At 54.5% G+C, this 20,300-nt stretch overlaps 1 protein-coding gene across 1 annotated transcript in view; it reads left to right on the top strand.

Moving 5' to 3' along the window:
* WFDC1 (WAP four-disulfide core domain 1) overlaps positions 1–20,300 on the top strand; it is a 43,850-nt gene that overhangs the window by 8,288 nt on the left and 15,262 nt on the right. The window contains exons 2-3 of the mRNA XM_044255635.1: positions 10,458–10,594; positions 11,130–11,320. Of these exons, the coding sequence (XP_044111570.1) occupies positions 11,165–11,320 (156 nt within the window). The 5' untranslated portion in view covers positions 10,458–10,594; positions 11,130–11,164. The remainder of the gene's footprint in view (positions 1–10,457; positions 10,595–11,129; positions 11,321–20,300) is intronic.

Below are 20,300 nucleotides of genomic sequence, written 5' to 3'. Positions count from 1 at the left end.
CCTCAGCCTTTTATTTTCCTAGTGTCCTCCGTGAGTCTGTGTGTGCCCCCAGATCACAAGGCCCAAGAAAGCCCCTTATTTAGACTCTCTTTAGAGCCTCCTACGAGGACACTACTGCAATTGAGGCTAGCAGAAGGACCCTGTGCCGTGTTCTATGCAGAGGACTTCTGTGGGGTTTCTGTTTGATTCCGCCCAGCAGTCCTATGGGGCAGGTGCCGTCATCGTGCCATTTGCTGGAAGATGAGATGAGTTCAGAGCTCAGGGGACGTTTCTGGAAATTGGCAGAGCCGGATTGGAACCCACGGCCATCCATTTTCTGAGTCATACGTGATCCACTATAGACAAGTCAGAAACTATAGATGACACTCAATTTCCCCTAGTTCTACCGTCCAGGAAAAGTCACCAGGAGCATTTTCGATGGGAGAGCCAAGGGTATAAATGGTACCCGCTGTGCATCTTGGCTTGGGGCCTGCTTCCTGCCCACTTGGTGTGTCACAGGTTGTTCTGATCGGTCGGCTGGGTGCCCGCTGACACCCCAACTCTCACCCTTCAGCAGTCGGTTACGTAGCGGAGAAGGCGGTGCTATTTTGGTTGAAAGAAGAGTGATGAGCGTCTCTGGCAGGAGCCGCTGGCCCCGGAGGACAAAGGGCCTGAGTGCCTGGAGGGACAGCCTGGTGTGTGGTCGCCTTGGGCCTGAAACCTAGCTTGTCTTCAAGAGAACACCGAGCTAGATGTGAGCCTGGAGTTTGCAGGCTGGACAGGATTTGATAGCCAAGTGTCCTGATAGGGTACAGTGTGGAGCAGACAGATTCCACATGGCGCCACTGATACGTTTCTTGTTTACGCACCAGTAAGTTGAGACCTTGTGACAGTGTCAGTTACATTATGATTCTTGCAATAGCCTAGTACTTGCCCCAGGACCTTTGCACCTGCTGTACTCCCTCCCTGGAATATGCCTTGACCTTCTTTATTTTCATCACTCTAGTCTTGCCTAGGACATCACCCGCGCACGGACATCTTCCGCCGACCACCCCAGCCAGCTCATTCTTATGAGGTTCATCACCATTTTACTTTCTTTATAGTGCCCGCTGCTCTGGGATTTTCTTGTTCATCCATTTGCTTCTTGTTTGTAGTCTGTCTCTCCCCTCTCCCCCAGTTAGAATGCACGTTCCCCAGATCTCAGGGCCAAGAAGAATAGCCAGCACCTAGTAGATACTCAGTGAATCAGTGTTGAACAATGAATGGAAATTTTTCCCATCACTCAGGGTTCTATCAGCTTTTGATCTCATTAGAGGAAGGAAAAGGGAGGGAAGGGAAGGGAGAGAATGAAGTCACCTATGTGTGTGGCTCGGTGGCTAGGTGGCAGGGTTGGGACCACCTGCGCTGGGCCTGGGCCTCTTTGCCCCGGATCCGCCCTCCTCACCACTCTGGGGGACATTCCCAGGGGACCGACTCCTCTGACATCATGTCCCCTGCTCTCATGTCACTGGGCTCAGCCATTGGGAGGCCCTGAGGGGAGGCTGGAGGGCAGAAGGAAGGGAGAAGCCCAGGTGTTTCTCCCCGTCTCTGGACCTTGGATGCGCCTTGGGGCTGTGTCTTGTCTGTGGCTCCAGCATCCCCAGATGGGGGAGAAACACCTGTGCTTCCCATTCTTTGGGGTGACCCAGGTCCTAGGCCTGAGAAACACCACCCCCTCTCTTTGCCACTGATACAAATCCTGTGCCTTTGTAATATGAAAGATAAGGGAATCGGAGTTAGGTAATCTGCTGATTGTCGAGGAATGGACGAAGAAGACGGTCCGACAGTGGGCCCCAGGGGTGGGCTGTCACCTCTCCCTCCTGCCCGCCAGGACTGGGGCCCCGCGTGCTCAGCCAGGCAGAAATCACTTTCTGAATTTATGTGCCCGTCCACGATGATTGATGGCGGGACAGCTTGTGTTTGCCAAGTGATAGATTGACCTGCACCAGGCACTGAATAATAAGGGCCAAGGAGACTTGCTGTGTCTTCTTTTCCTGAACTCCTGCCAAGCTGAAGCGTCCAGGGTCCCTGCCAGGAAGGGCTGCTCAGGGTGTCCTGGGGCATCTGGGGGGGCTCAGTCGGTTAAGTATCCAACTCTTGATTTTGGTTCAGGTCATGATCTTATGATCGTGAGATCGAGCCCCGTGTTTGAGCCCCTGCCTCAGGCTCTGCGCTCAGTGGCGGGGAGTCTGCCTGAGATTCTTGACCTCTGCCCCTTTCCTGACTTGTGTGCTTGTGTTTTGGCTCTCTGTCTCTCTAATTAATTAATTAAAAGAAAAAAAAGCTCAGGCTGTCCTACTGCCCCGTTGATCACTCCTGGCCAAGTGGCCTGACTTATTGAGCCCAGGGAGGAAGAGGGAAGCAGGAAGGGTTCACAGGGAATTATCTCATGGGTTGTGACAGTTGTGTCTCTGCAGTCAGATGGGACCCGGTTAAGTTCCCCGCCTCCCTCGGTGGGCTCCTGGCTCTGGGGGCTGCTGGCCGTTGGCCAAGTCAGCATCTTTTGAGGGGATGATGGATGTTGGCAGACACCAGTGTTCAGCTCAGGCTGAGGCTCCTCCCCTGTTGGGGCAGCGCGGTTGCACCTCTGGAAAGAGGCTGGCCAGCTGCCAAGGCAGACCTGGGCCATGACCCTGTCCCGCCCCTTGGAATCACGCAATCACCTTTCAGCCTATTTAGTTTTCAGTTAAGTAGGGATGATTGGGTGGTAGATGTCTGGAAGGGCTGATCTGAAGATCAAGGAGGGACCTGCGTAGGTGCCTCGTCCAAAGCGTGGCATGTAATAGGTGCTCAAGAAATGCTACTTTCCTCTACTCTTTCCCCTGTAGCCTCTGCTTTCATGGATGCTTATCCGCCAGGCTGGGCATGAACTTGGTGTCTATCAGTCAGGATGTATTTGGCAGTCAGTGACAAAGAGCTGTAAGTCAATCAGCTTAACACTACTAAGATGATTTTGTCCCATATAGCGGGAAGCCCATGTGGGATGACTCTAGGATTCGCCAAACTCAGTGGTTCAGCAAAGTCAGCAAGGACTCAGGGTCCCCCTCTACCCCCCAATAATAGTATTGGCCTCCCTCTCCTAACTGTCTTCTCATGGTGGCAATGTGGCTGCTGAAGATCCTGGCATCGCATCCTAACTAGGTCAAGTCCAGATGCACAGAGGGAACATCACTCTCCTGTATGTCTGTCAGGTGTGAGCATCACCTTCCCAGAAGTATCACACTTCACTTCCCCTGACACTCACTGGTCCAGACCAGATGGCCCACCCGTTCCTGAACTGATCACCAGGAAGAGGGTGGGTGGGATATGTGATTGGCTCAGGCTTCTTGGGGGAGTCAGGCACCCTCATCCCTAGATGATTTTCCTTTGCAGTCCTGCTCCCACCACCCTTTTCTGCACTTCCTCCCCTAATCTCTGCTTGCAATGGGAGCTTCCTCCAGCCTCTCAGACCCCGTGTGGGTTTATAGTGGAGCAGTTTTGGGCCCAGAGGCAGGTGGCTCCTGCCTGGAACACTCCCCCCTCCCCGACTTGCCAGGCTCCTCATCTCTGGGTTTAGATGTCGCCCCTTGGATGCTGCTCCTTTCCACCCTCCCTGAAGGGGATTCCCCATCTGACACGGCACCCACCATGTCTTTCTTAGACTTCTGAGTCCTTGGAGCACTTAGCACAATTTACCTGTTTGCTTGGTCTGTGTCTTCCCACTGGATTGTCTCCTTCTTGATAGAGGGGATCGCTCTCAGGCCTTATCCGTGTCCCACTGGGCAGCAGGACCTGTCCCTGGGGCCTTTCGTGTTCCATACATCCCAGGACAACCCACGATGAGGCTCTGTGCAGGAACTGAGCATTTATTTCTCTGGAAGGTTGAGGGTTTCCTCTGGAGAAGGGCTGTGAAGTCCCCAGCTCACCTCTAGGCCATGCGTCCTATCTGCAGAGAGGGAGTGGTCTGATGCCCAACTGATCCCCCGAAGTCAAGAGTTTTTTTGCTTTTGTGTGTGTGGTTTTTTTTTTTAAAGGACATCTTTAGCCAATAACATCTTGGATGGCTTGGCCTGGTTCAAGTTTTTGTGGTGCTAACATCAGTGTCTCTTGGGGTTGTCTGACCTTGACCCCCTCCATCAGGTTGACCTTGAGCCTGGACCTGAACCACACAGGCAGGAGGGGGTGAGGGGATGGGCCCTAGGCAGAGGGTCTAGTGCCCAGCCAGAAGCAGCAGGTGCACACAGAGCTCAAGTCCGTTTCCGCTCGCCTGGCCCTTTTTAATTTTGTTTCCACTTTATTCTTATTGAAGTAAAATTTGCATTTAAAAAAATGAACTATTTTAGGGGCACCTGGGTGGCTCAGTCACTTAAGCATCTGACTCTTGGTTTCAGCTCAGGTCGTGGTCTCGGGGTGGTGAGATCGAGCCCTGCATCGGGCTCCACGCTGAGCATGGAGCCTGCATAAGATTCTCTCTCTCCCTCTGCCCCCCCCCATGTTGCCCCCCGCATGCTGTGACCCCACCCCCCACGGCTCATGCTCCCTCTCAGAAAAATTTTTTTAACTATTTTAAAGTGTTTGATACGGTGGCCTTTAACACATTCACATGACTGTGCAACGAGCACTTCCTTGGAGTTCCGAAATGTCCTCAGCACCTCAAAGGGGACCCCGTCCCCATGAGCTGTCACGCCCCATCCCCCTGGACCCGCAGCCCTGGCAACCACCAGTCCGCTTTCTGTCTCTGGACGTTAGTCCATCCCGGGTATTCGTACGGGTCCGACTTCCTTCACTCAGTATCATGTTCTCCAGGCTCCTCCGTGTTGTGGCCAGAATCAGTACTTCCTTCTTTTTTATAGAATCTTTTTTATAGAATTTTTAAAAATCTCCACATTTTGGCTGCTGCAGACGGTGCTGCTCTGTATACTTGTTTACAAGTTTTTATTTGGACACCTGTTTTCAGTTATTTTGGATCTTTACCTCAGAGTGGAATTGGTGGGTCATATGGTAATTTTGTGTTTACTTTTTTTTTTAAGATTTTATTTATATGACAGAGTGAGAGACAGTGGGAGAGAGAACACAAGGAGAGCAAGTTAGACAGGGAGAAGCAGGTTTCCTGCTGGGCAGGGAGCTCAATGTGGGCTCCATCCCAGGACCCTGGGATCATGACCTGAGCCTAAGGCAGATGCTTAACTGACTGAGTCCCCCAGGCGCCCGTGTTTACTTTTTCGAGGACCCACCAGATGTTTGCACAAAGGATGCTACAGTCTCACCAGTGATGTCCATGGGTTCTGTTTTTCCATATCCTCACCAAGACTTGCTGTGTTCTGCATGTGTGGGTGTGTGTGTGCGTGCGTGGTGCTTGCCATCCCAGTGGGGGGAGGGGAAGTCTCACTGTGGCTTTGATTTGCCCTCCTCTGGTGACTGGTGATGCTGAGCACGTTTCCGTGGACCAGTTAGCAACTGTACAGATTCTTTGGAGACACACCTGTTCAGGTCCTTGGACCATTTTTAAAATTGGCTTTAAATTGTCTTCTTGTTGAGTTACAAGAACTCTTTATATATTGTACCCTTTTAAATTTTTAGACCTCCTTGTTTCGATGTCACCCAAACTGAGACATGGGAGAATTCTACAGGCAATGTCAACATGCCCTTCTCCCCAAATCCGCCCACTCGCATCTGGCCCCCTTTGTGTGGTCATTGTCCGCTCTGCTTGAATGGTACGTGTCCGTAACTAGAATGTGCTTTGAACTGGATGTTGGAGGAACACGGATGGCCGCTTGGTAGCCCAGGGATGAGGGGCGGCCGCAGTCTTGCTGTGGATGAGGAGCAGAGGCCTGGGGAGGACAGTGCCTCGCTGGGCTCACCGATTCCAGCAGGAGCAGAACCTCATGTGGACTTCCACGCCCCTGATCTCCGCTCATGCTTCCTGTGAGTTTATTACTGGGTGCTGCTTTTTGCCTAAATAATGAGTGTGTGCGCGCACGCGTGTGTGATTCAGATAGACAGACAGGCGTGCACGGTTTGGCAGCAACTCTAAGCCCAAGTCCCTGCTCTATTCTGTCGTACTGTGGTCGGCTCCAGCAATGAAGAGGCTCGCCCGGGAGCGATTTGGTCCCCAGACGAGGGGGCATTTGGTAATGTCTGGACATGTTTTTGGTGGTCACAACTGGTAGCAGGGAGACTACTACTGGCATCTTGTGGGTAGAGGCTAAGTGTCCCTTAGTGCAGGGGGCAGTCGCCATGACAGAGATGAGCCCCAAGTGTCAAAGACGCCGAGCAACCTTCTGGCCCAGCTGGCAGAGGGACAGGTGTCTCCAGCTCCTAAGACGCCGTCTAGCATAGGTAGTGGCTGGGGAAGGGAGACAGCGTGGGGACAGGTGTGGCTACACGGGTCACATCTGTCCAGTCAGCTCAGGGGACTTTGGTGCCTTGCAGTTGGGGGGGCTCTAGGGTCACTGACTACCATTAAGAAGTCCTGGCAAAGTCATCTGGGCAGGAGCCCTGGGTGGGGTGTGGGAGCATCCCTTTAGCCACACAGCAAATGTTCACTGAGCTCCTACTGTGTCCAGTGGGCATCGTGGGTGAGAAAGAAAAAAAAAAAAACAATGAAGAGACGATCCCTACCCTTACGGTACTTCCCACCTATTAGGAGAGTTAGGCATTGTCACAAGAAACATCACTTCGACTGTCCTCCAGCCTGGGTATGTGGTCTATGAAAGCCTGTTCTGGGGGAACTGGTCTGGTCTGGAGATCAGGGAATGTTTCTGGGAGGAAGCCTCGGAGTGTTTTGCTGAGAGTGGAGACATGCGGAAGCCTGAACCAGTTTCCCTGGTAAGACATCAGGGAAGGGTGTCCGGGAGAGGGAGCAGCGCAGGCAAAGGCCCTAGAGCAAAGGGGCAGGGGAGCAGCCTGTCGGGGAGGCTGGGCTGCTGCAGCAGGGAGGTGAGAGGGAGCATGGAGGGGGTCTGGGGGCTCATCTGGGAGACACACCAGCAGTGTCGGTGCTCCTGGCGCTGGCCGCTCACAGGAATCACGCTGGGACCTTTGGATGCCACCTGTTCTGATCTCACTGACCTTGGTTCCGAGTTCTTGGGTCTGGGCTTGACCCGGCGGTGGGGCTGGTTGAAAACCCCTCCTGTGGGAGATACTAACGTGCGGCCGGGTTGAACTAGTCCAGAATAGACGTGCGAGGCCTGTGGGGTTGCCCTTGTCTGTCCATGCCTTAGTAGGGCCGGGCTGCGGCTTGGAGCCTAGGAGGTGGGGCGTGAAGGGGTTTCACAATCAGATTTGCTCTGGAGGGAGAAACAAAAACACGTGACTGAGTCACATGGGTGAGAAGCCAGAGAAGCCCAGCGGACCCTGGCCCGGCAGCCAGAGAGGTGCTGATGGGACCAGAGCATCATCCGGGTCAAGGGTGCAGAGAACCAGGCCAGCCTTCACACCTGACTTTTGACCCGTGTGCATTGGCTTCAGGGCTTCCTACTGCTTGAAAGGGGATGCTTTCTCCTGCAGCAACACTGAATGGGAAGGAGGCGGGGAAGGTCCCATCAGCCAGCGCCAGGGGGTCTGCTCCTTGGAGGTCTGGCCCTGGGGCCACCATTCACTCTGGGGCAAGGGCAGGGGGAGGAGGCCAGCAGGCCTGCTGAAGGGGGTACAGAAGCTGGGAGTTCCCTAATAGGGAGGGCATCAGTAGTGAGTGGAAGGGGAGACAGTGAGTGGAGGTCAGTAACAGGGCGGGGAGATGGGGTGAACGGAGGCCAGGGTCTGGCTGTCCAAGGACAAGCAGCTCAGGGGACATCTGTTTTCATTCACAGCCTGGAGCAGAGCTGGGCTGGGTTGGGCTGTGCTTAAGGCCAAGTGCCAACTTGAGGCCCTCTTCCACTTGGGGCTGCCCTGGCTTCCAGAGGACATGGTCAGGAGGGGCTGGCAGGGACCAGGCACCCGGTGGGCTCGTCCACACCGCCCAGCTCTCTGGCTCAGAGAGTGCAGAGGCTTGCCCCATGTCACACAGTGCTTTTTGGACCCAGGGCCATCCTCAGGCATGCTGCCTAGGGCCCCCGAGACCTTTAGGGGCTCAGGAAAGTATCTTAATTTCTCTTAACATTAGAACAAACAAACAAAAAAGAATATGTCCTAACTTGGGTTCTATTTGTCTTTTCTTCTTTTCTTTTTTCTAAAAGATTTTATTTATTTATTTGACAGAGAGGAATCACAAGCAGGCAGAGAGAGAGGGGGAAGCAGGCTCCCCACGGAGCAGATAACCCAATGCAGGGCTTGATCCCAGGACCCTGAGATCATGACCTGAGCTGAAGGCAGAGGCTCAGCCCGCTGAGCCACCCAGGCGCCCCTCTATTTGTCTTTTCATCAGCGCTTTTGTAGTAGATCCTTGGTATTTACTAATTTTACCTGGAGGATGGGCCCCACAGCCACACGCTCTAACCGAGGCCGTCTGTCCAGCCTCATCCTCCAGCGCTCAGGTGTGTGTCCGCTTCTCCAGGGAGCCCTGGGAGGCCTCCTCCGTCCAGCATCCACCCTCCCCCTGCCCCTCACCTGCAGCTTGGCTCCCCGTGAGCACATGGAGCACTGGTTTCGAGCACAGGCTCTGAAAGCGAGTGTCCGGGAGTGACTCCCGGCTTTGCGAACTGTCCATGATGTCATCTCAGCCAAGTTGCTCGTGTCTCTGACCTTCAGTTTCCCTATCTGTAACATCGGGGTAGTAACCGTACCTGACTTGCAGAGTTCAGATAGATGAAATGAGTATATTTACAGCCCTCGAGCCATGCCTGCCCTGAAAAGTGCTGTCTAACTGTGCGTGAAAATCACGGTTTGGTGAATTCCTGATTTGCCCACTCGGCAGGAAAGCCCAGCAGGGCGGGGTTTGGGCCTGGTTTTACTGACCCTGGGATCCCCAGGCCAGGCACCGGGTAGGTACTCAAATGTTTGAATGAATGAACAAATGTATCCTGGTCCTCTTTCTTGTGCCACTATATTTCTTTCTGCTGCAAGTCATTCACACTTTAGTATGATTTATGGATGAAAGTCACCCTGGCCCCTTTCCTAAAGTATGCACTTGGCTTGATCTGATCACCATGGGAAACATGTTCTGCCTTCCTTGCAAAGGCCCAGTGATAGGGCGGGGGAGTTTTATCAGGGGTGGAGGTTCAAGATTTCTTCCTAGACCCTGTGACTGTGGGCCGCGTCCTCTGCTCTGGAGTGGGAGACCCTTAACGTGCTTGTGCCCTTAATATTTCTAAAGCAGACTATTTCCTCTTTTTTCAGAGGGAGCGAAGCCCTTGGCAGGCAGCCGCTGTCAGACCCCAGTGGGCCCCTCACTCAGAGCAGACTTGGTAAAAGTCCTCCCGGCTCCAAGGCTTTCCCAGAGGAAACCTCCCGCCCCCGGAGCGGCAGGAAGTCACACTCATGGGTTAGTTGGTCCTGGGAGGACAGCCCATGAAGCTTGGGATCAAATCCAGGCTCCAGAACTCAGATAAACCAGAAAGACCTCCACTGCTTGGAACATCAAGTTCCGAGGCCTGGCAGAAAGCCGGGCGGAGCTGGCGGCCCCCCAGTCACGGCAGGTCCCTGGCCCTGGCTGGCCCTGTCGGCGCCCGCGGGGCGGTCCAGCCGGCTGTCAGGCCAGGAGCCCGTAGTGTAGCTGATCAAAGGAAAGCGGCTGGTTTCCCAGGCAGATTTGTTCCATGGTAACTTCTCTCCTTAGAGTCTTTCTCCTTCCATATTGAGCCTGGAGCACACGTGTGCCCGGGTGTCCCCCTCCTGTCCTAAAGACTTTGGATGGTCATTTCTATAAGTTAATCTTTGCAGGAAATGAACAGATGGGTCCCAGCTCAGTGCCCTGGGTCCCTGGGATCCCAGTACTGCCGTGGAGCTGATTTCTCAGCCAAAGAGCGTGTATCGAGCACCTACTGTGTGCCATCCCGTGCCATGTACTGGGACTGACTTTTGCTCTCCATCTCTCGTCTGCAATGAAGCGTACTTCCTCGGATGCTTGTCGTGATGGCTAAACCTATTCTGTACCCCATCCAGGGCTTGCTGGGGGCTCCCGCGGGCCAGGCCGCGTGTAGACAGTGAGAGATGCCTGACCTTGCAGCGCTCCTGTGGGGGTGTCTGAGCTTCTCCTGCCGCCAGAGCTAAGACCACAAACCTAGTATCACAGATGAAAGACCTAGGGCAGGCTTTCCCAGTGTCACATCTACATGGCCAAGCTGGTGTGCCGCCCAGGCGTGGCTCAGTTTGGGGCCTGGGTCCCTTCTGCTTTCCTGACGGTAGGTCGCAGGGGTCAGATGGGCCTGGGGCCGAGCCCCAACTTGGCCTCCTGCTGCCTGACCTCAGGCAAGTATTTGTGCTTGTTTTCCCATCTGTGAAATGGGCATCACAATAGGGGCCGCTGCGAGCAGGCAGCAGACTGTCAGATACTGAGCACAGCGCTTTCTGCATGTGTCCAGAGCACGCACAGGCTGACACGGCACACTCACGACGCATGTGACCCGGGTCACGGTCAAACGTCACCGAACTCTCCCAAGGAACACGCGACGTAACTGTTGGCACAGCCGCGTGAAGGAGGACGCCAGGGTTCGAGGCGGTGAGTTGTTTTCCCACGGCCACGTGCTCAGCCAGTCCCCCTCCAGCACCTCTCCCAAAGAGGCTTCTACGGGCAGATGGCTCGTCAGCTCAGCTCAAAACTTGGCCGAGCTAGAAGCCGCCAACCCCCACCCACCCTCCTGGGCCGGTTCCCCTGTGTGCCCGCCCCCACCCGCCCCCCCACCAGCCCCCGCAGCCAGCCACCTCCTTGGGGAGGAGAGACTGCCCCGGTCTGCAAGGAAGTGCTGGTTATCCCAGTGGGACAGGGCAACTCCCAGCCACGTCTCCAAGCCAGCCCGGTGCCCCCTCCTCCTGCCTCCAACCGTCTGAACTGCCTGGGCCACAGACGTCTCTGGTGGAGCCTCTGGGGCCAGATGTTATAGGGCCCAGCTAAAAATAACCAGGAGGGCCGGCCACCACCGGGAGTGGGGGTAGGGTGAGGGCATGTGCTGGGCGCCAACGCGGGACCCCAGCGACCTGGCCAAGTGTAGCTAAGAGCCTGGCAGACCGTGCACACTTTGGCTCCCCACTTCCAGCACCCACCCGGCCAGAAGGCCCCTCTTCCCTGAACATGTGGGAGGAAATGCCATTTTCCAGCCGCAGGAGGGGCAGCGGCCGAAGGAAGGTCATCTGGGCTCTGTGCTTCCTGCTGCTTCTCCTCGAAGCCGGCTCTGCCAAGAATCTCTGGAAACGGGCATTGCACACGAGGCTGGCCGAGAAGTCCCGCGTAAGTGCCTGGGGAAGAGAGGCGGGGAGGGGCTGGGAGACCCCCGGATGCTGTCTGTTTGGCAGGTGGTCCCTGCACACTCGGGCAGGGCAGCGTCTTGATCAGAGCATGCCAGGGTTGGGGGTGTGTGGGGGGGAGGAACTCACTGCCCTCAGCAGGCTCCTGGTCTGGAAGCAGAGGAGCAGAGGGCATGCCGGCAGTGTGCGAGGGGGATCGGGACACGCTTTCGCTGACCAAAGTGGAGTCCTCCTCACAGCACCCCTCTAAGACTCCAGGGACTTGAAACTGAGAGTTTTGTCTCAACAATCAATAACCAGATGTTTATAAAACATAATTAGACATTCATGGGGTTGTTTACTCATTTAGTAAACGGTTAGTGGAAACTGCTCCAGGCCAGGCACTGTGTGAGGTCCCGTGGGGGACAAGATGAAGACGACAGCTCCCACCCTCGGGGGCGACATTGTCAGGTGGGGGAGGCAGCCGGGGGACACGTGGCGGTGATACGAGGGGACGGTGCAATGTAGCAAGTGGCAAGAAGCATGTACCTTGGTGCCAGGGGCCCGGGTTTGCATCCAGCCTCTGCAGCTCACCAACTGTGTGACGCTGGGTGAGTTCATGACATCTCTGAGCACCAGTGATCTCATCTGAAAATGAAAGAGTGATGCGTTCCTTTGGACAAATGTGTTGGGTCAGCGGTGTTGACGGGGCACCGTCCTAGGCTGTGGGCACACAGATGGCAGGTCCCTGCTCTGGGGAATTCACGATTAGTGAGAGACGCAGAGGGTAAGGAAGAAATAAGAGGAACATAGGGTGTTTGGTGACAAGGGCCAAGGAGGGAAATAGAGCAGGGAGGGGACTAGGAGAGTGAGTGGGGGCAGGAGGGTGGAAGTTTAGCGCCTTCCCACGCAGGGGGCACGGAAGCATGGAGGGTCAAGGAGCAGGCTCTGGCGCTCTCAGGATGAAATGACTCACAACATATGCAACATTTAACACCTAGTGAGAGTTCAGTGCACCTTGGTGATGTCATTAAGTCACTGGGAAATTGGCAGGGGCTTGCCTCCCCTGGTGGAATGTAGGCTCCCCAGGGTGGGGCCTGATTTTCTCTCATTCAGTACAGTGCTGGTGCCCTGCCCGCTGCCTGCCAGTAACTTGGCGCTCTGTACATCCTTGGGAGTGAATTATGGGGAGATGCATTGGAAGCACAGAAGAATGAGTTTGGCTCCACCCAGGAAGAGTCAGGGAGGGTTTTCCAGGGTCGGGGACATTCAACACTGGGCTTTGAAAGATGAATAGGAGTTTTCCAGATAGCTAAGTGGTAAAGGGAAACATTTAATGACTGCTACCATGGTGAGATGCATGAAACCGTATTGAGGCTCATTGTGGCTTCCTGGATTCACATTCTGCATGTGAGGCAGGCAGCCGCTGGAGCGGAACAGAATAGTAGCAAGTGAAGTGGTGGTGGATGCTTGGAGAAGGGAGAGCTAGTATGAGACAACACAATCACAGAAGGCTTCCTAGAGGAGGCAAGATCCAGGCCAGATCTTGAAGAGCTATTAAGAATTAGGGGGAGGAAGGACATTCCTTGAAGAAGAGTCAATGTAGGCAGAGGTCTTGAAGCAAAAACAGTGTATCTGGTAGCCCCTGAGGGGGCAGTGCTCACCACAGGAGGGGCTTTGTTTGTGCAAGGGGGAGAGAGAGACCCTGCTTGGGTTTGACACTCCCAGCCTCTTCTGCTGGCCTGGCAGGATGATTTCGTCTTCCAGGGTCGTTAGCACTTTGGTTCTAGGACCACAGAGGGATTTCCAATACATCGTCTAGTCTGATCCCCCCCCCTTTGTCCCAGCGTGTCATTGGAGTGGATTGCGTCATCCCTCCAGGAGGAATGGGGAAGCAGGGTGGTCAGGATGATGTGCATGTGGGCCAGGGAGGGGGTCTTCAGAAACCAAATTGGTCCTAGCCACCGTTTGCCAGAATGTGAGTGCTTTGAATCCGCCCCTCCCTGGATTGGAGCTCTCCCCTGTTATCAGCAGTAACCAGCATCCCCCCCTCCCCCCATGCTGGGACACACGAGAGGTCTGTGCCAGAGTCGGCCTTAGAGAAAGCGCCGCCGGGGGAAGGATCCAGGCTGTTGACCTGTGGGCACCCGGCCCAGGGATTCATCTCGGTGGCATCTCTAATAAGCTGTGCAGCCTTGGGCCACTCACTGCCCCTCTCTGGTCATTACCTGGGAAACGAAGGGAAGAGACCAGAGGACTTCCAGGGCCCTTGGAAATGTCCAACAGGGAAATTCGGAATATAGGCAACAGCTCCGCTACACCGAGAAGCCTGACTTTCCTACACAGCACCCCCCCCCCCGACCCCAGACTGAGGCAGGTCTGCAGCCTTGGGCGAGGCCCCTGGACGGCTGTGATTCATATGTCAACAGGAAGCAGGTGCGCCTTCTAAGGACTCTATCAGTTGCTCGTGCTTGTGCGCCTTCTTACAATTCCGTCTGCTCTTGTGCTTATGAGCGTCTGGGCGTTGTGGGCACAGGGAGATGGCGCGGCTAGTCCCTCCAGCCGTGGGCGGATCGGGCCCAGGGCCCTTCCTGAAGCCCGTGTCCCTGTGACCGCCCAAGAACTTAGAGACACAGCAGAGAGGGAGGCACAGCTGCTGTCCCCAAGGAGGCCCCTGCAGGGCTTGTCCTAAGAAAGGGGTCTCCCCTCTCGGAGCCTCGGCCCCCCTTCTGCATCATGGGGAGCAGGGGCCTTGGCTGTGCCCTCCAGGGAAAAGGGGGCGGGAGCTTTCTGCCCCATGCCTGGCCCGGAGCCCCCTTCTCTACGAGTGCACTATTAAAAAGAAAACCAGACCAGACAAACGCACAGAACCAAATATTTGGTTCTCCAGGCTGGAGAAAACAGAAGCAGAAAGTTTGTAAATAGCCTGGTGACATTTTTGAGGTGGAGGGGGCTCAGTCCGTTCGCTAGAGCAGGCGTTTGGGGCTTATCTTCCCTGGCACCTGGGGAAATGGCGCTTGCCCGAGCACTTGCTGGGTGTCAGGACAGGCCTTCGCCGCGTTAGCTCTCAGGAGTCTCTCGGCAAATCCCACCGCGTGGGGCCCATGGCAGCCACCGTGTCGTGGGCGGCCCAACGGTCTCTGCATGTCACTGTGGCTGAGTCTGTTTTGTCCCCTCAGTTGGACGTGGCTGGACAGTTTGCCTGCTGTCCCAGAGGGCCTGCTCGGAGGAGGGGCCATGAGGGGCTGCAGGGGCAAGGGGTACCGTTCTGTGACCCGCCCATAGGACCCCTTCCCGCGTGCAGGCAGCTCTTAGCCCCCAGGAGCCGGCTACCAACCCCTGCCCACTGTGACCCGGCTTCCTCAGTCTCCCCAAACTGGTTCTCCTTTCCCTTGTTACTTCTGGGAGCTCCGGAACTCTCTATCACATCTCTAAGCTTTGCAAAGTTAGCAAGAGCGGGAGAGACAGGAGGCCTGGAGCCGTGCATACCTCCCGTCTGCGCCGGTCTTCAGAAGACTCCCTCTGTCCGGTGGGGGACTCGCCCAGCTGGCACACAGGACAGGCCAAGACGCTGGGGGTTCACACCGTGGGAACACGTGGAACTGAAGGTCAGGCCCCAGCTCCCCCAGTCTGCCTCTGGGCACCAACAGAGCTGGCTGCTAGGGTTTGTCACCAGCACTCCTGATGCTGGACAATTCCAGATGAGGTCATCGAGGCCCTGGTGGAGAGTGTTCTGGCTCAGGACTTTCCTTGCTCCTTGAAAGATGTGAGATCCCACCCCCACAGGACCTCGTCATCAGGACCTCTAGGATGCCCCCATTCAGAGGAGCAGGAGCTGCATCTGGGCCGGGGGTGTTCCTGGCCAAGCCTCTGTGGCTCCTACCTGGGGGCAGAAGAGGGCGTGTGGCATGCAGAAGTGAGACAACCCTGCTGTAGGTTTGGCCGTGGCCTTGTGTCTAGCACAGATCCTGGCACATCGTAGGCATCTAGAATCATTTTAGAAATGCGGCAGGGGTGGTGGGGGGGAGCTGGCTGGCTGGGTAGATGGAAGGAAAGAGGAAAGAGGAACTGGATAGTGTGATTTGGGGGGTGACCTTGGGCAGATCACTTTCTCCTCTCGTGGACCCGGCTTCCCCATCTGAGGTTCCAGTCCTGGAATTAACCCCAGGTGGACGTGGGCAAGGGAAGAAGCGTCCAGGCCGTGTGTGGTGATAATCTGGGCGTGTGTGTGCAAGAGTGTGTGACTGTCTGAGCCGCACTGTGGGCCAAGACTGCCCAAGCTGGAAACAGCCCGAAGGTCTAGAAGCTCCGAGTGAGGAAACAAAATATGACTTCTCCATGCAGTGGAATGTTACAAAAACATTACATTAACGGTATATTAACACCAGTGACAGGACAGATAAGCCCTGAAAACATAGACTGAGTGAGAGAAGCCAGTCATGGAAGGCCAGGTCCCGTACGATCGCTCTGTACAAAATGTCCAGAAGAGGCAGATTTATAGGGACAGACAGATGAGAGGGGCGGGCGGCCCGGGACAGGGAATGGGGAGGAAGTGCTTGCTGAGAGTGGGATTTCTGTTCGGGGGCTGGAAGCGCTCCAGAAATAGATGTTCTGGTCGCCTGATGCTGTGAATTAGTACCACTGAATCGTCGAAAATGGTTAAAGTGGCAAATTTTATATCATATATATATTCGGCCACATTAATTTTAAAGAAAGGGGACAGTGGGAACCCAAGGTACAACATGGTAAGGATTCTGAAGGCCCACGGGATCCACGTGGCCCGGGCACTGGATGGTCGTCCCCTCCGTCCCCAGTGCCCCAGGCAGGCGTTTCCAGCGCTCGCTCCTGGCCCCCACCAGACCCCAGTCGTAGCTGGTCTTAACTTCACGCTCTTCTCCAGAGGCCGTTCCCTTAAATGTTTTCCTATCGTCCCAACCTCTTCAAAGCATTTAGTTCCATTACTATTACCTGCGTGACTGCTGTTTTATTGTGGCTTTAGTTTTCATTAACAACTTTTGCAGATGACCAAAAAAAAAAAAAGGGCAGTTCATTTGCTTTATCTGTGTGCGGTCTGGTTTAGGGTTTGTCACTTGTTCTGGAACTGAGCCACATGAAGGCAGGGACATCTTCTAGTTCAGCTCAGAGCCAGTTCAGTGCCTGGCATGTAGTAGGCCTGGGAACTGTAAATGTACCATGAATGAATGAATAAATTACGTTAAGACCTTCCAGAACAGGATAGGAGGGGATGGAAATTTCCAGAAGACTTCCTGTGCACGGCAGTGTGCATGGATGCAGGTTTGCTTTCGTCATGCACCGAGAGGGGTTGTCCCTGGTGTGAGATCCGGGGTTTTGAGGACCTCCTTGAGGAAGTCCCCTTAGCGGTGCACCAGTTCCGCTCCCCGAGCCCAGCTCTGAGGTCACAGGGTGTCAGGAAATGGCATTCATCAAGGCACACTGAACTCGAAGCCTCTGTTCCAGGGAGAGGCATATTTTTAGAACTTTGACGTCCGAATTCCAGAGGAAGAGCAAGTAATGCTTGGAGGAAAATTGGCTTTCTTCCGGCACCAATCAAATCAGTCCTGGGGTGCACTTTTGTTGGTCTGGCTGTTAAGTCACTGAAACATTCCAAAGAAGGGTAAAGCTTGCACCGGAATGGAGAGGGTGGAGAGCGCCGAGGAGGGATGCGGGGAAACGGGGGCAGCGCTGGAGATTGGATTCAGTCTCCTTAAATGGCAGTAGTGCACAATTGTTTCCTCATTATAAAAACAATGTTTACTGTAAAAGAAGTTCAGACAATACAAAAAGTCATAACCACGCAACAAAGATCTACATTTTTCCTCCAAGACATAAGCTCCGTTAACATCCTGGCATGGGTGCACCTAGACTTTTCCACGAAACAATGATGCTCAGACATTTTTTTTTTTTTGGATGGTATGTATTCCTATTGTTGAAAACTTTTTTATTGAGGTGAAATTTCCATAATGTGAAATTAACCGTTTTAAAGCGTGCAGTTGCGTGACGTTCTGCGCCTGCCGCTTCCGTCTCGTGCCTGAGCATTTCCATTACCCTGAAAGGAAGCCGGGTCTCCACTAACAGGGGCTCCCCCTTCCCCTCTGCCCCGGTCGCAGGCAGCTGCCAGTCTGCTCTCCATCTCTGGATTCCCCTGTCTGGGCAGTGTGTGGAAATGCCACCCCACACTCTCTGGAATTTGTGTCCGGCTTGTTGGTACTGTTTTCTACCTTGTAGTTTTCCCTGAACGGCATATGTCGATAGTTCCATATGTTGACCTGGTGGCTCTGTGTCTTCTTTTCAAAGGCTTCTGTGGTGTTCCCCGGTACAGATAGGCAATGATTCCTTTATCCAGACTTCTTTGGTTGCCTCCATAGAAGCCAGACTTGGACTTGAAGAATCGGGTTTTCCACTGCAAGAGTCCACACCCGGAGTTTCCTTAACCTACTTCTTGCGGGTATTGGCCCCAGAATGGCTTGGCAGACCCACAGAGGTCTCCAGAACGATCTCCCTGAAGAGTAAAAAAACATAGCCACTCGGTGGGAAACCTTCAGGGAGTCATTTTTATCCAAGTAAGGCATACAGAACAGGAGAGTTCTGGTCTACGTCGTGCTGTAAATATGTGTTCAGCAGCTATTTGGAAATGGACTTGGGATACGCTCCCTTAGCAGGAATGAAAATCAGAGATGGAAATCATGGTCACCCTGGGGTTTTCATGAAGGATGCCGTCAGTCTGGGGTGAGCTGCCTCTTCTGTCTGTGGGACTTGACATGCCGTTATTTTATTTTCCGCTGAGTGGCCACGGAGGGCAGGGCTGATGGGGCTGCAGAGGGTGAGGGCCAGGATGATTTCTTTCTAGAATGCATCTCTGGGGGCTGGGGGACAGTTCTCTAACTGCGTCCTGAGCTGGGGCTGGCCCACGGGCGGGCAGGTGGTGGGGGCATGAGACGGGGACGCCCCTGAGATGACCAACCAGGAGGGAACTCATAGGCAAGGATGGGAAGTTGCTCCCTGTGTAGGACAGACCCAGGTGCGAATCCCGCCCCTGCACTCGCCCACTGGGTGGCCACGGGCAAGTGTCTGTCATGTTTCGGTGCCTCCATTTCCTCACCTGTCAAGTGTGTTCAGAACAGCAGCAGCCTTGCAGCGTGTGGGAGGTCTCAGGGACATTTAGTATGTGAGCTCACAGCTCGGCGTCGGCAGACAGCCGGAGCCCCGTAGATGTTACCTGCTCTGCTGTCCATATGGATCAGGCTGCCCAGGTCCCGAGCCTGGCGCCTCCTGGTGTGGTGGCCGTGTGCCTCAGTCCCCCCACCTGTACAATGGGGACAGTGATGGTAACTATGGAGTGGGGGTGGACGCTGCTTCAGGGCATCCTTGGCACTGGGCATGGCTGTGTCCACATGCCCCCGTCCTTTTAGGAACTCTGCCAGTTGTCTGCCCTCGTCTGACAAAGACAGGACAATGCTGCCAAATGCCGCATGGCATTGTTGCTTGAGTGTCTCCTGGAGGTGCGTCTTTGGTCCCCAGCTAGATCCAGACTCCTCCGGGGCAGGGACAAGCTTTTCATTTCGTGTAGCATCTGCCCCAGCCTCAGACCTAAACCATCCTGTGAGTGATGGAGGGCAGGGGGAGGCAGGCAGGAAGGAAGACCCGGGGACGCGAACACCAAAGCTACCAGGAGCTGACAGACCCCTGGCTGGGGGGCAGGAGGCTTTCAGGGCCGCCAGGTCGACCACAGGAAAAGCAAACAGAATTCCAGGAGACCAGTGTTGACGGTGGCACGGGTGTGAGCTCCTGGCCTCCTGCCACAGACACCCGCAGCAGGGGAGATATGTGTGCCCGTTTTGCAGATGAGGGAAACCAAAGCTCAGATAAATCAGTGGTTTTCCTGTAGGATCCCAGAGCTGCAGGGTTCAAACCCAGACTTGTATAAGAGAGCACCTCACACTGGTCACAGTGGCTAAAATTAACAACTTGGGAGATGACAGGTGTTGGAGAGGATGCAGAGAAAGGGGAGTCCACACTGTCGGGGGGAATGCATACTGGTGAGGCCACACTGGAAGACAATAAGGGGGTGTCCTCAAAAGTTGAAAATAGAGCTACCCCACAACCCGGCAATCACACTACTGGGTATTGAGCCGAAGGATACAAACACAGTGATCCGAAGGGGCACCAGCACCCCGATGTCTATAGCAGCAGTGTCCACAGTAGCCAAACTATGGAAAGAGCCCAGATGTCCATCAGCACACAAGTGGATGAAGATGTAGGTTAAAGACGGCAGAATATTACTCAGCCATCAAAAAGAATGAAATCTTGCCATTTGCAATGACGCAGATGGAACCAGAGGCTATTACGCTAAGCAAAATAAGTCAATCAGAGAAAGACAAATACCATAGGATTTTAATTAAAGGTGGAATTTAAGAAAAAAACACGAATATAGGGGAAGGGAGGGAAGAAGTACAATAAGACAAAAAGAGGACAACAAATTGAGGGACTCTTAACTCTGGAACCAAACAGGGTTGCTGGAGGGGAAGTGGCTGGGGGGGCGGCAACTGACAGACAGTAAGGTGGGCTCGTGACGGAGTGAGCACGGGGGTTGGACACAATGGATGAATCACTAAACTCCCTCTGAAACTCATAGTCCACTATATGTTAACTAAATTGAATTAAAAAATTTAACCGTCCCCAAACCCCCAAACAAGTCCAGACTTGTGTAGTCCTTAAGCCTGAGTTAGATCCCAGCTGAACTCAGCCTGTACTGTTAGGAGGCTACGAGCCCCACCCCTCTTGGTACACCCAAAAGTCAGACGCTCCTACATTCTTGCCCCAAAGGAAGGGGAGGCAGCTGGAGAAAGTTCTGAGTGCAGGGAACAGTGTGTGGAAGGCCACAAGACCAGCAGGAGGAAGGGGCCTGAGCAGACCTTCAGTCATCAAGGCCGTGGATTCTAGATTCATAGCTGGTATGCGTTACT

Source organism: Neovison vison, chromosome 7, assembly GCF_020171115.1.
Source record: "Neovison vison isolate M4711 chromosome 7, ASM_NN_V1, whole genome shotgun sequence".
Classification (NCBI taxonomy): domain Eukaryota; kingdom Metazoa; phylum Chordata; class Mammalia; order Carnivora; family Mustelidae; genus Neogale; species Neogale vison.
The sequence above is the reverse complement of the archived record's forward strand: the minus strand, read 5'-3'. Positions and strand labels throughout refer to the sequence as shown.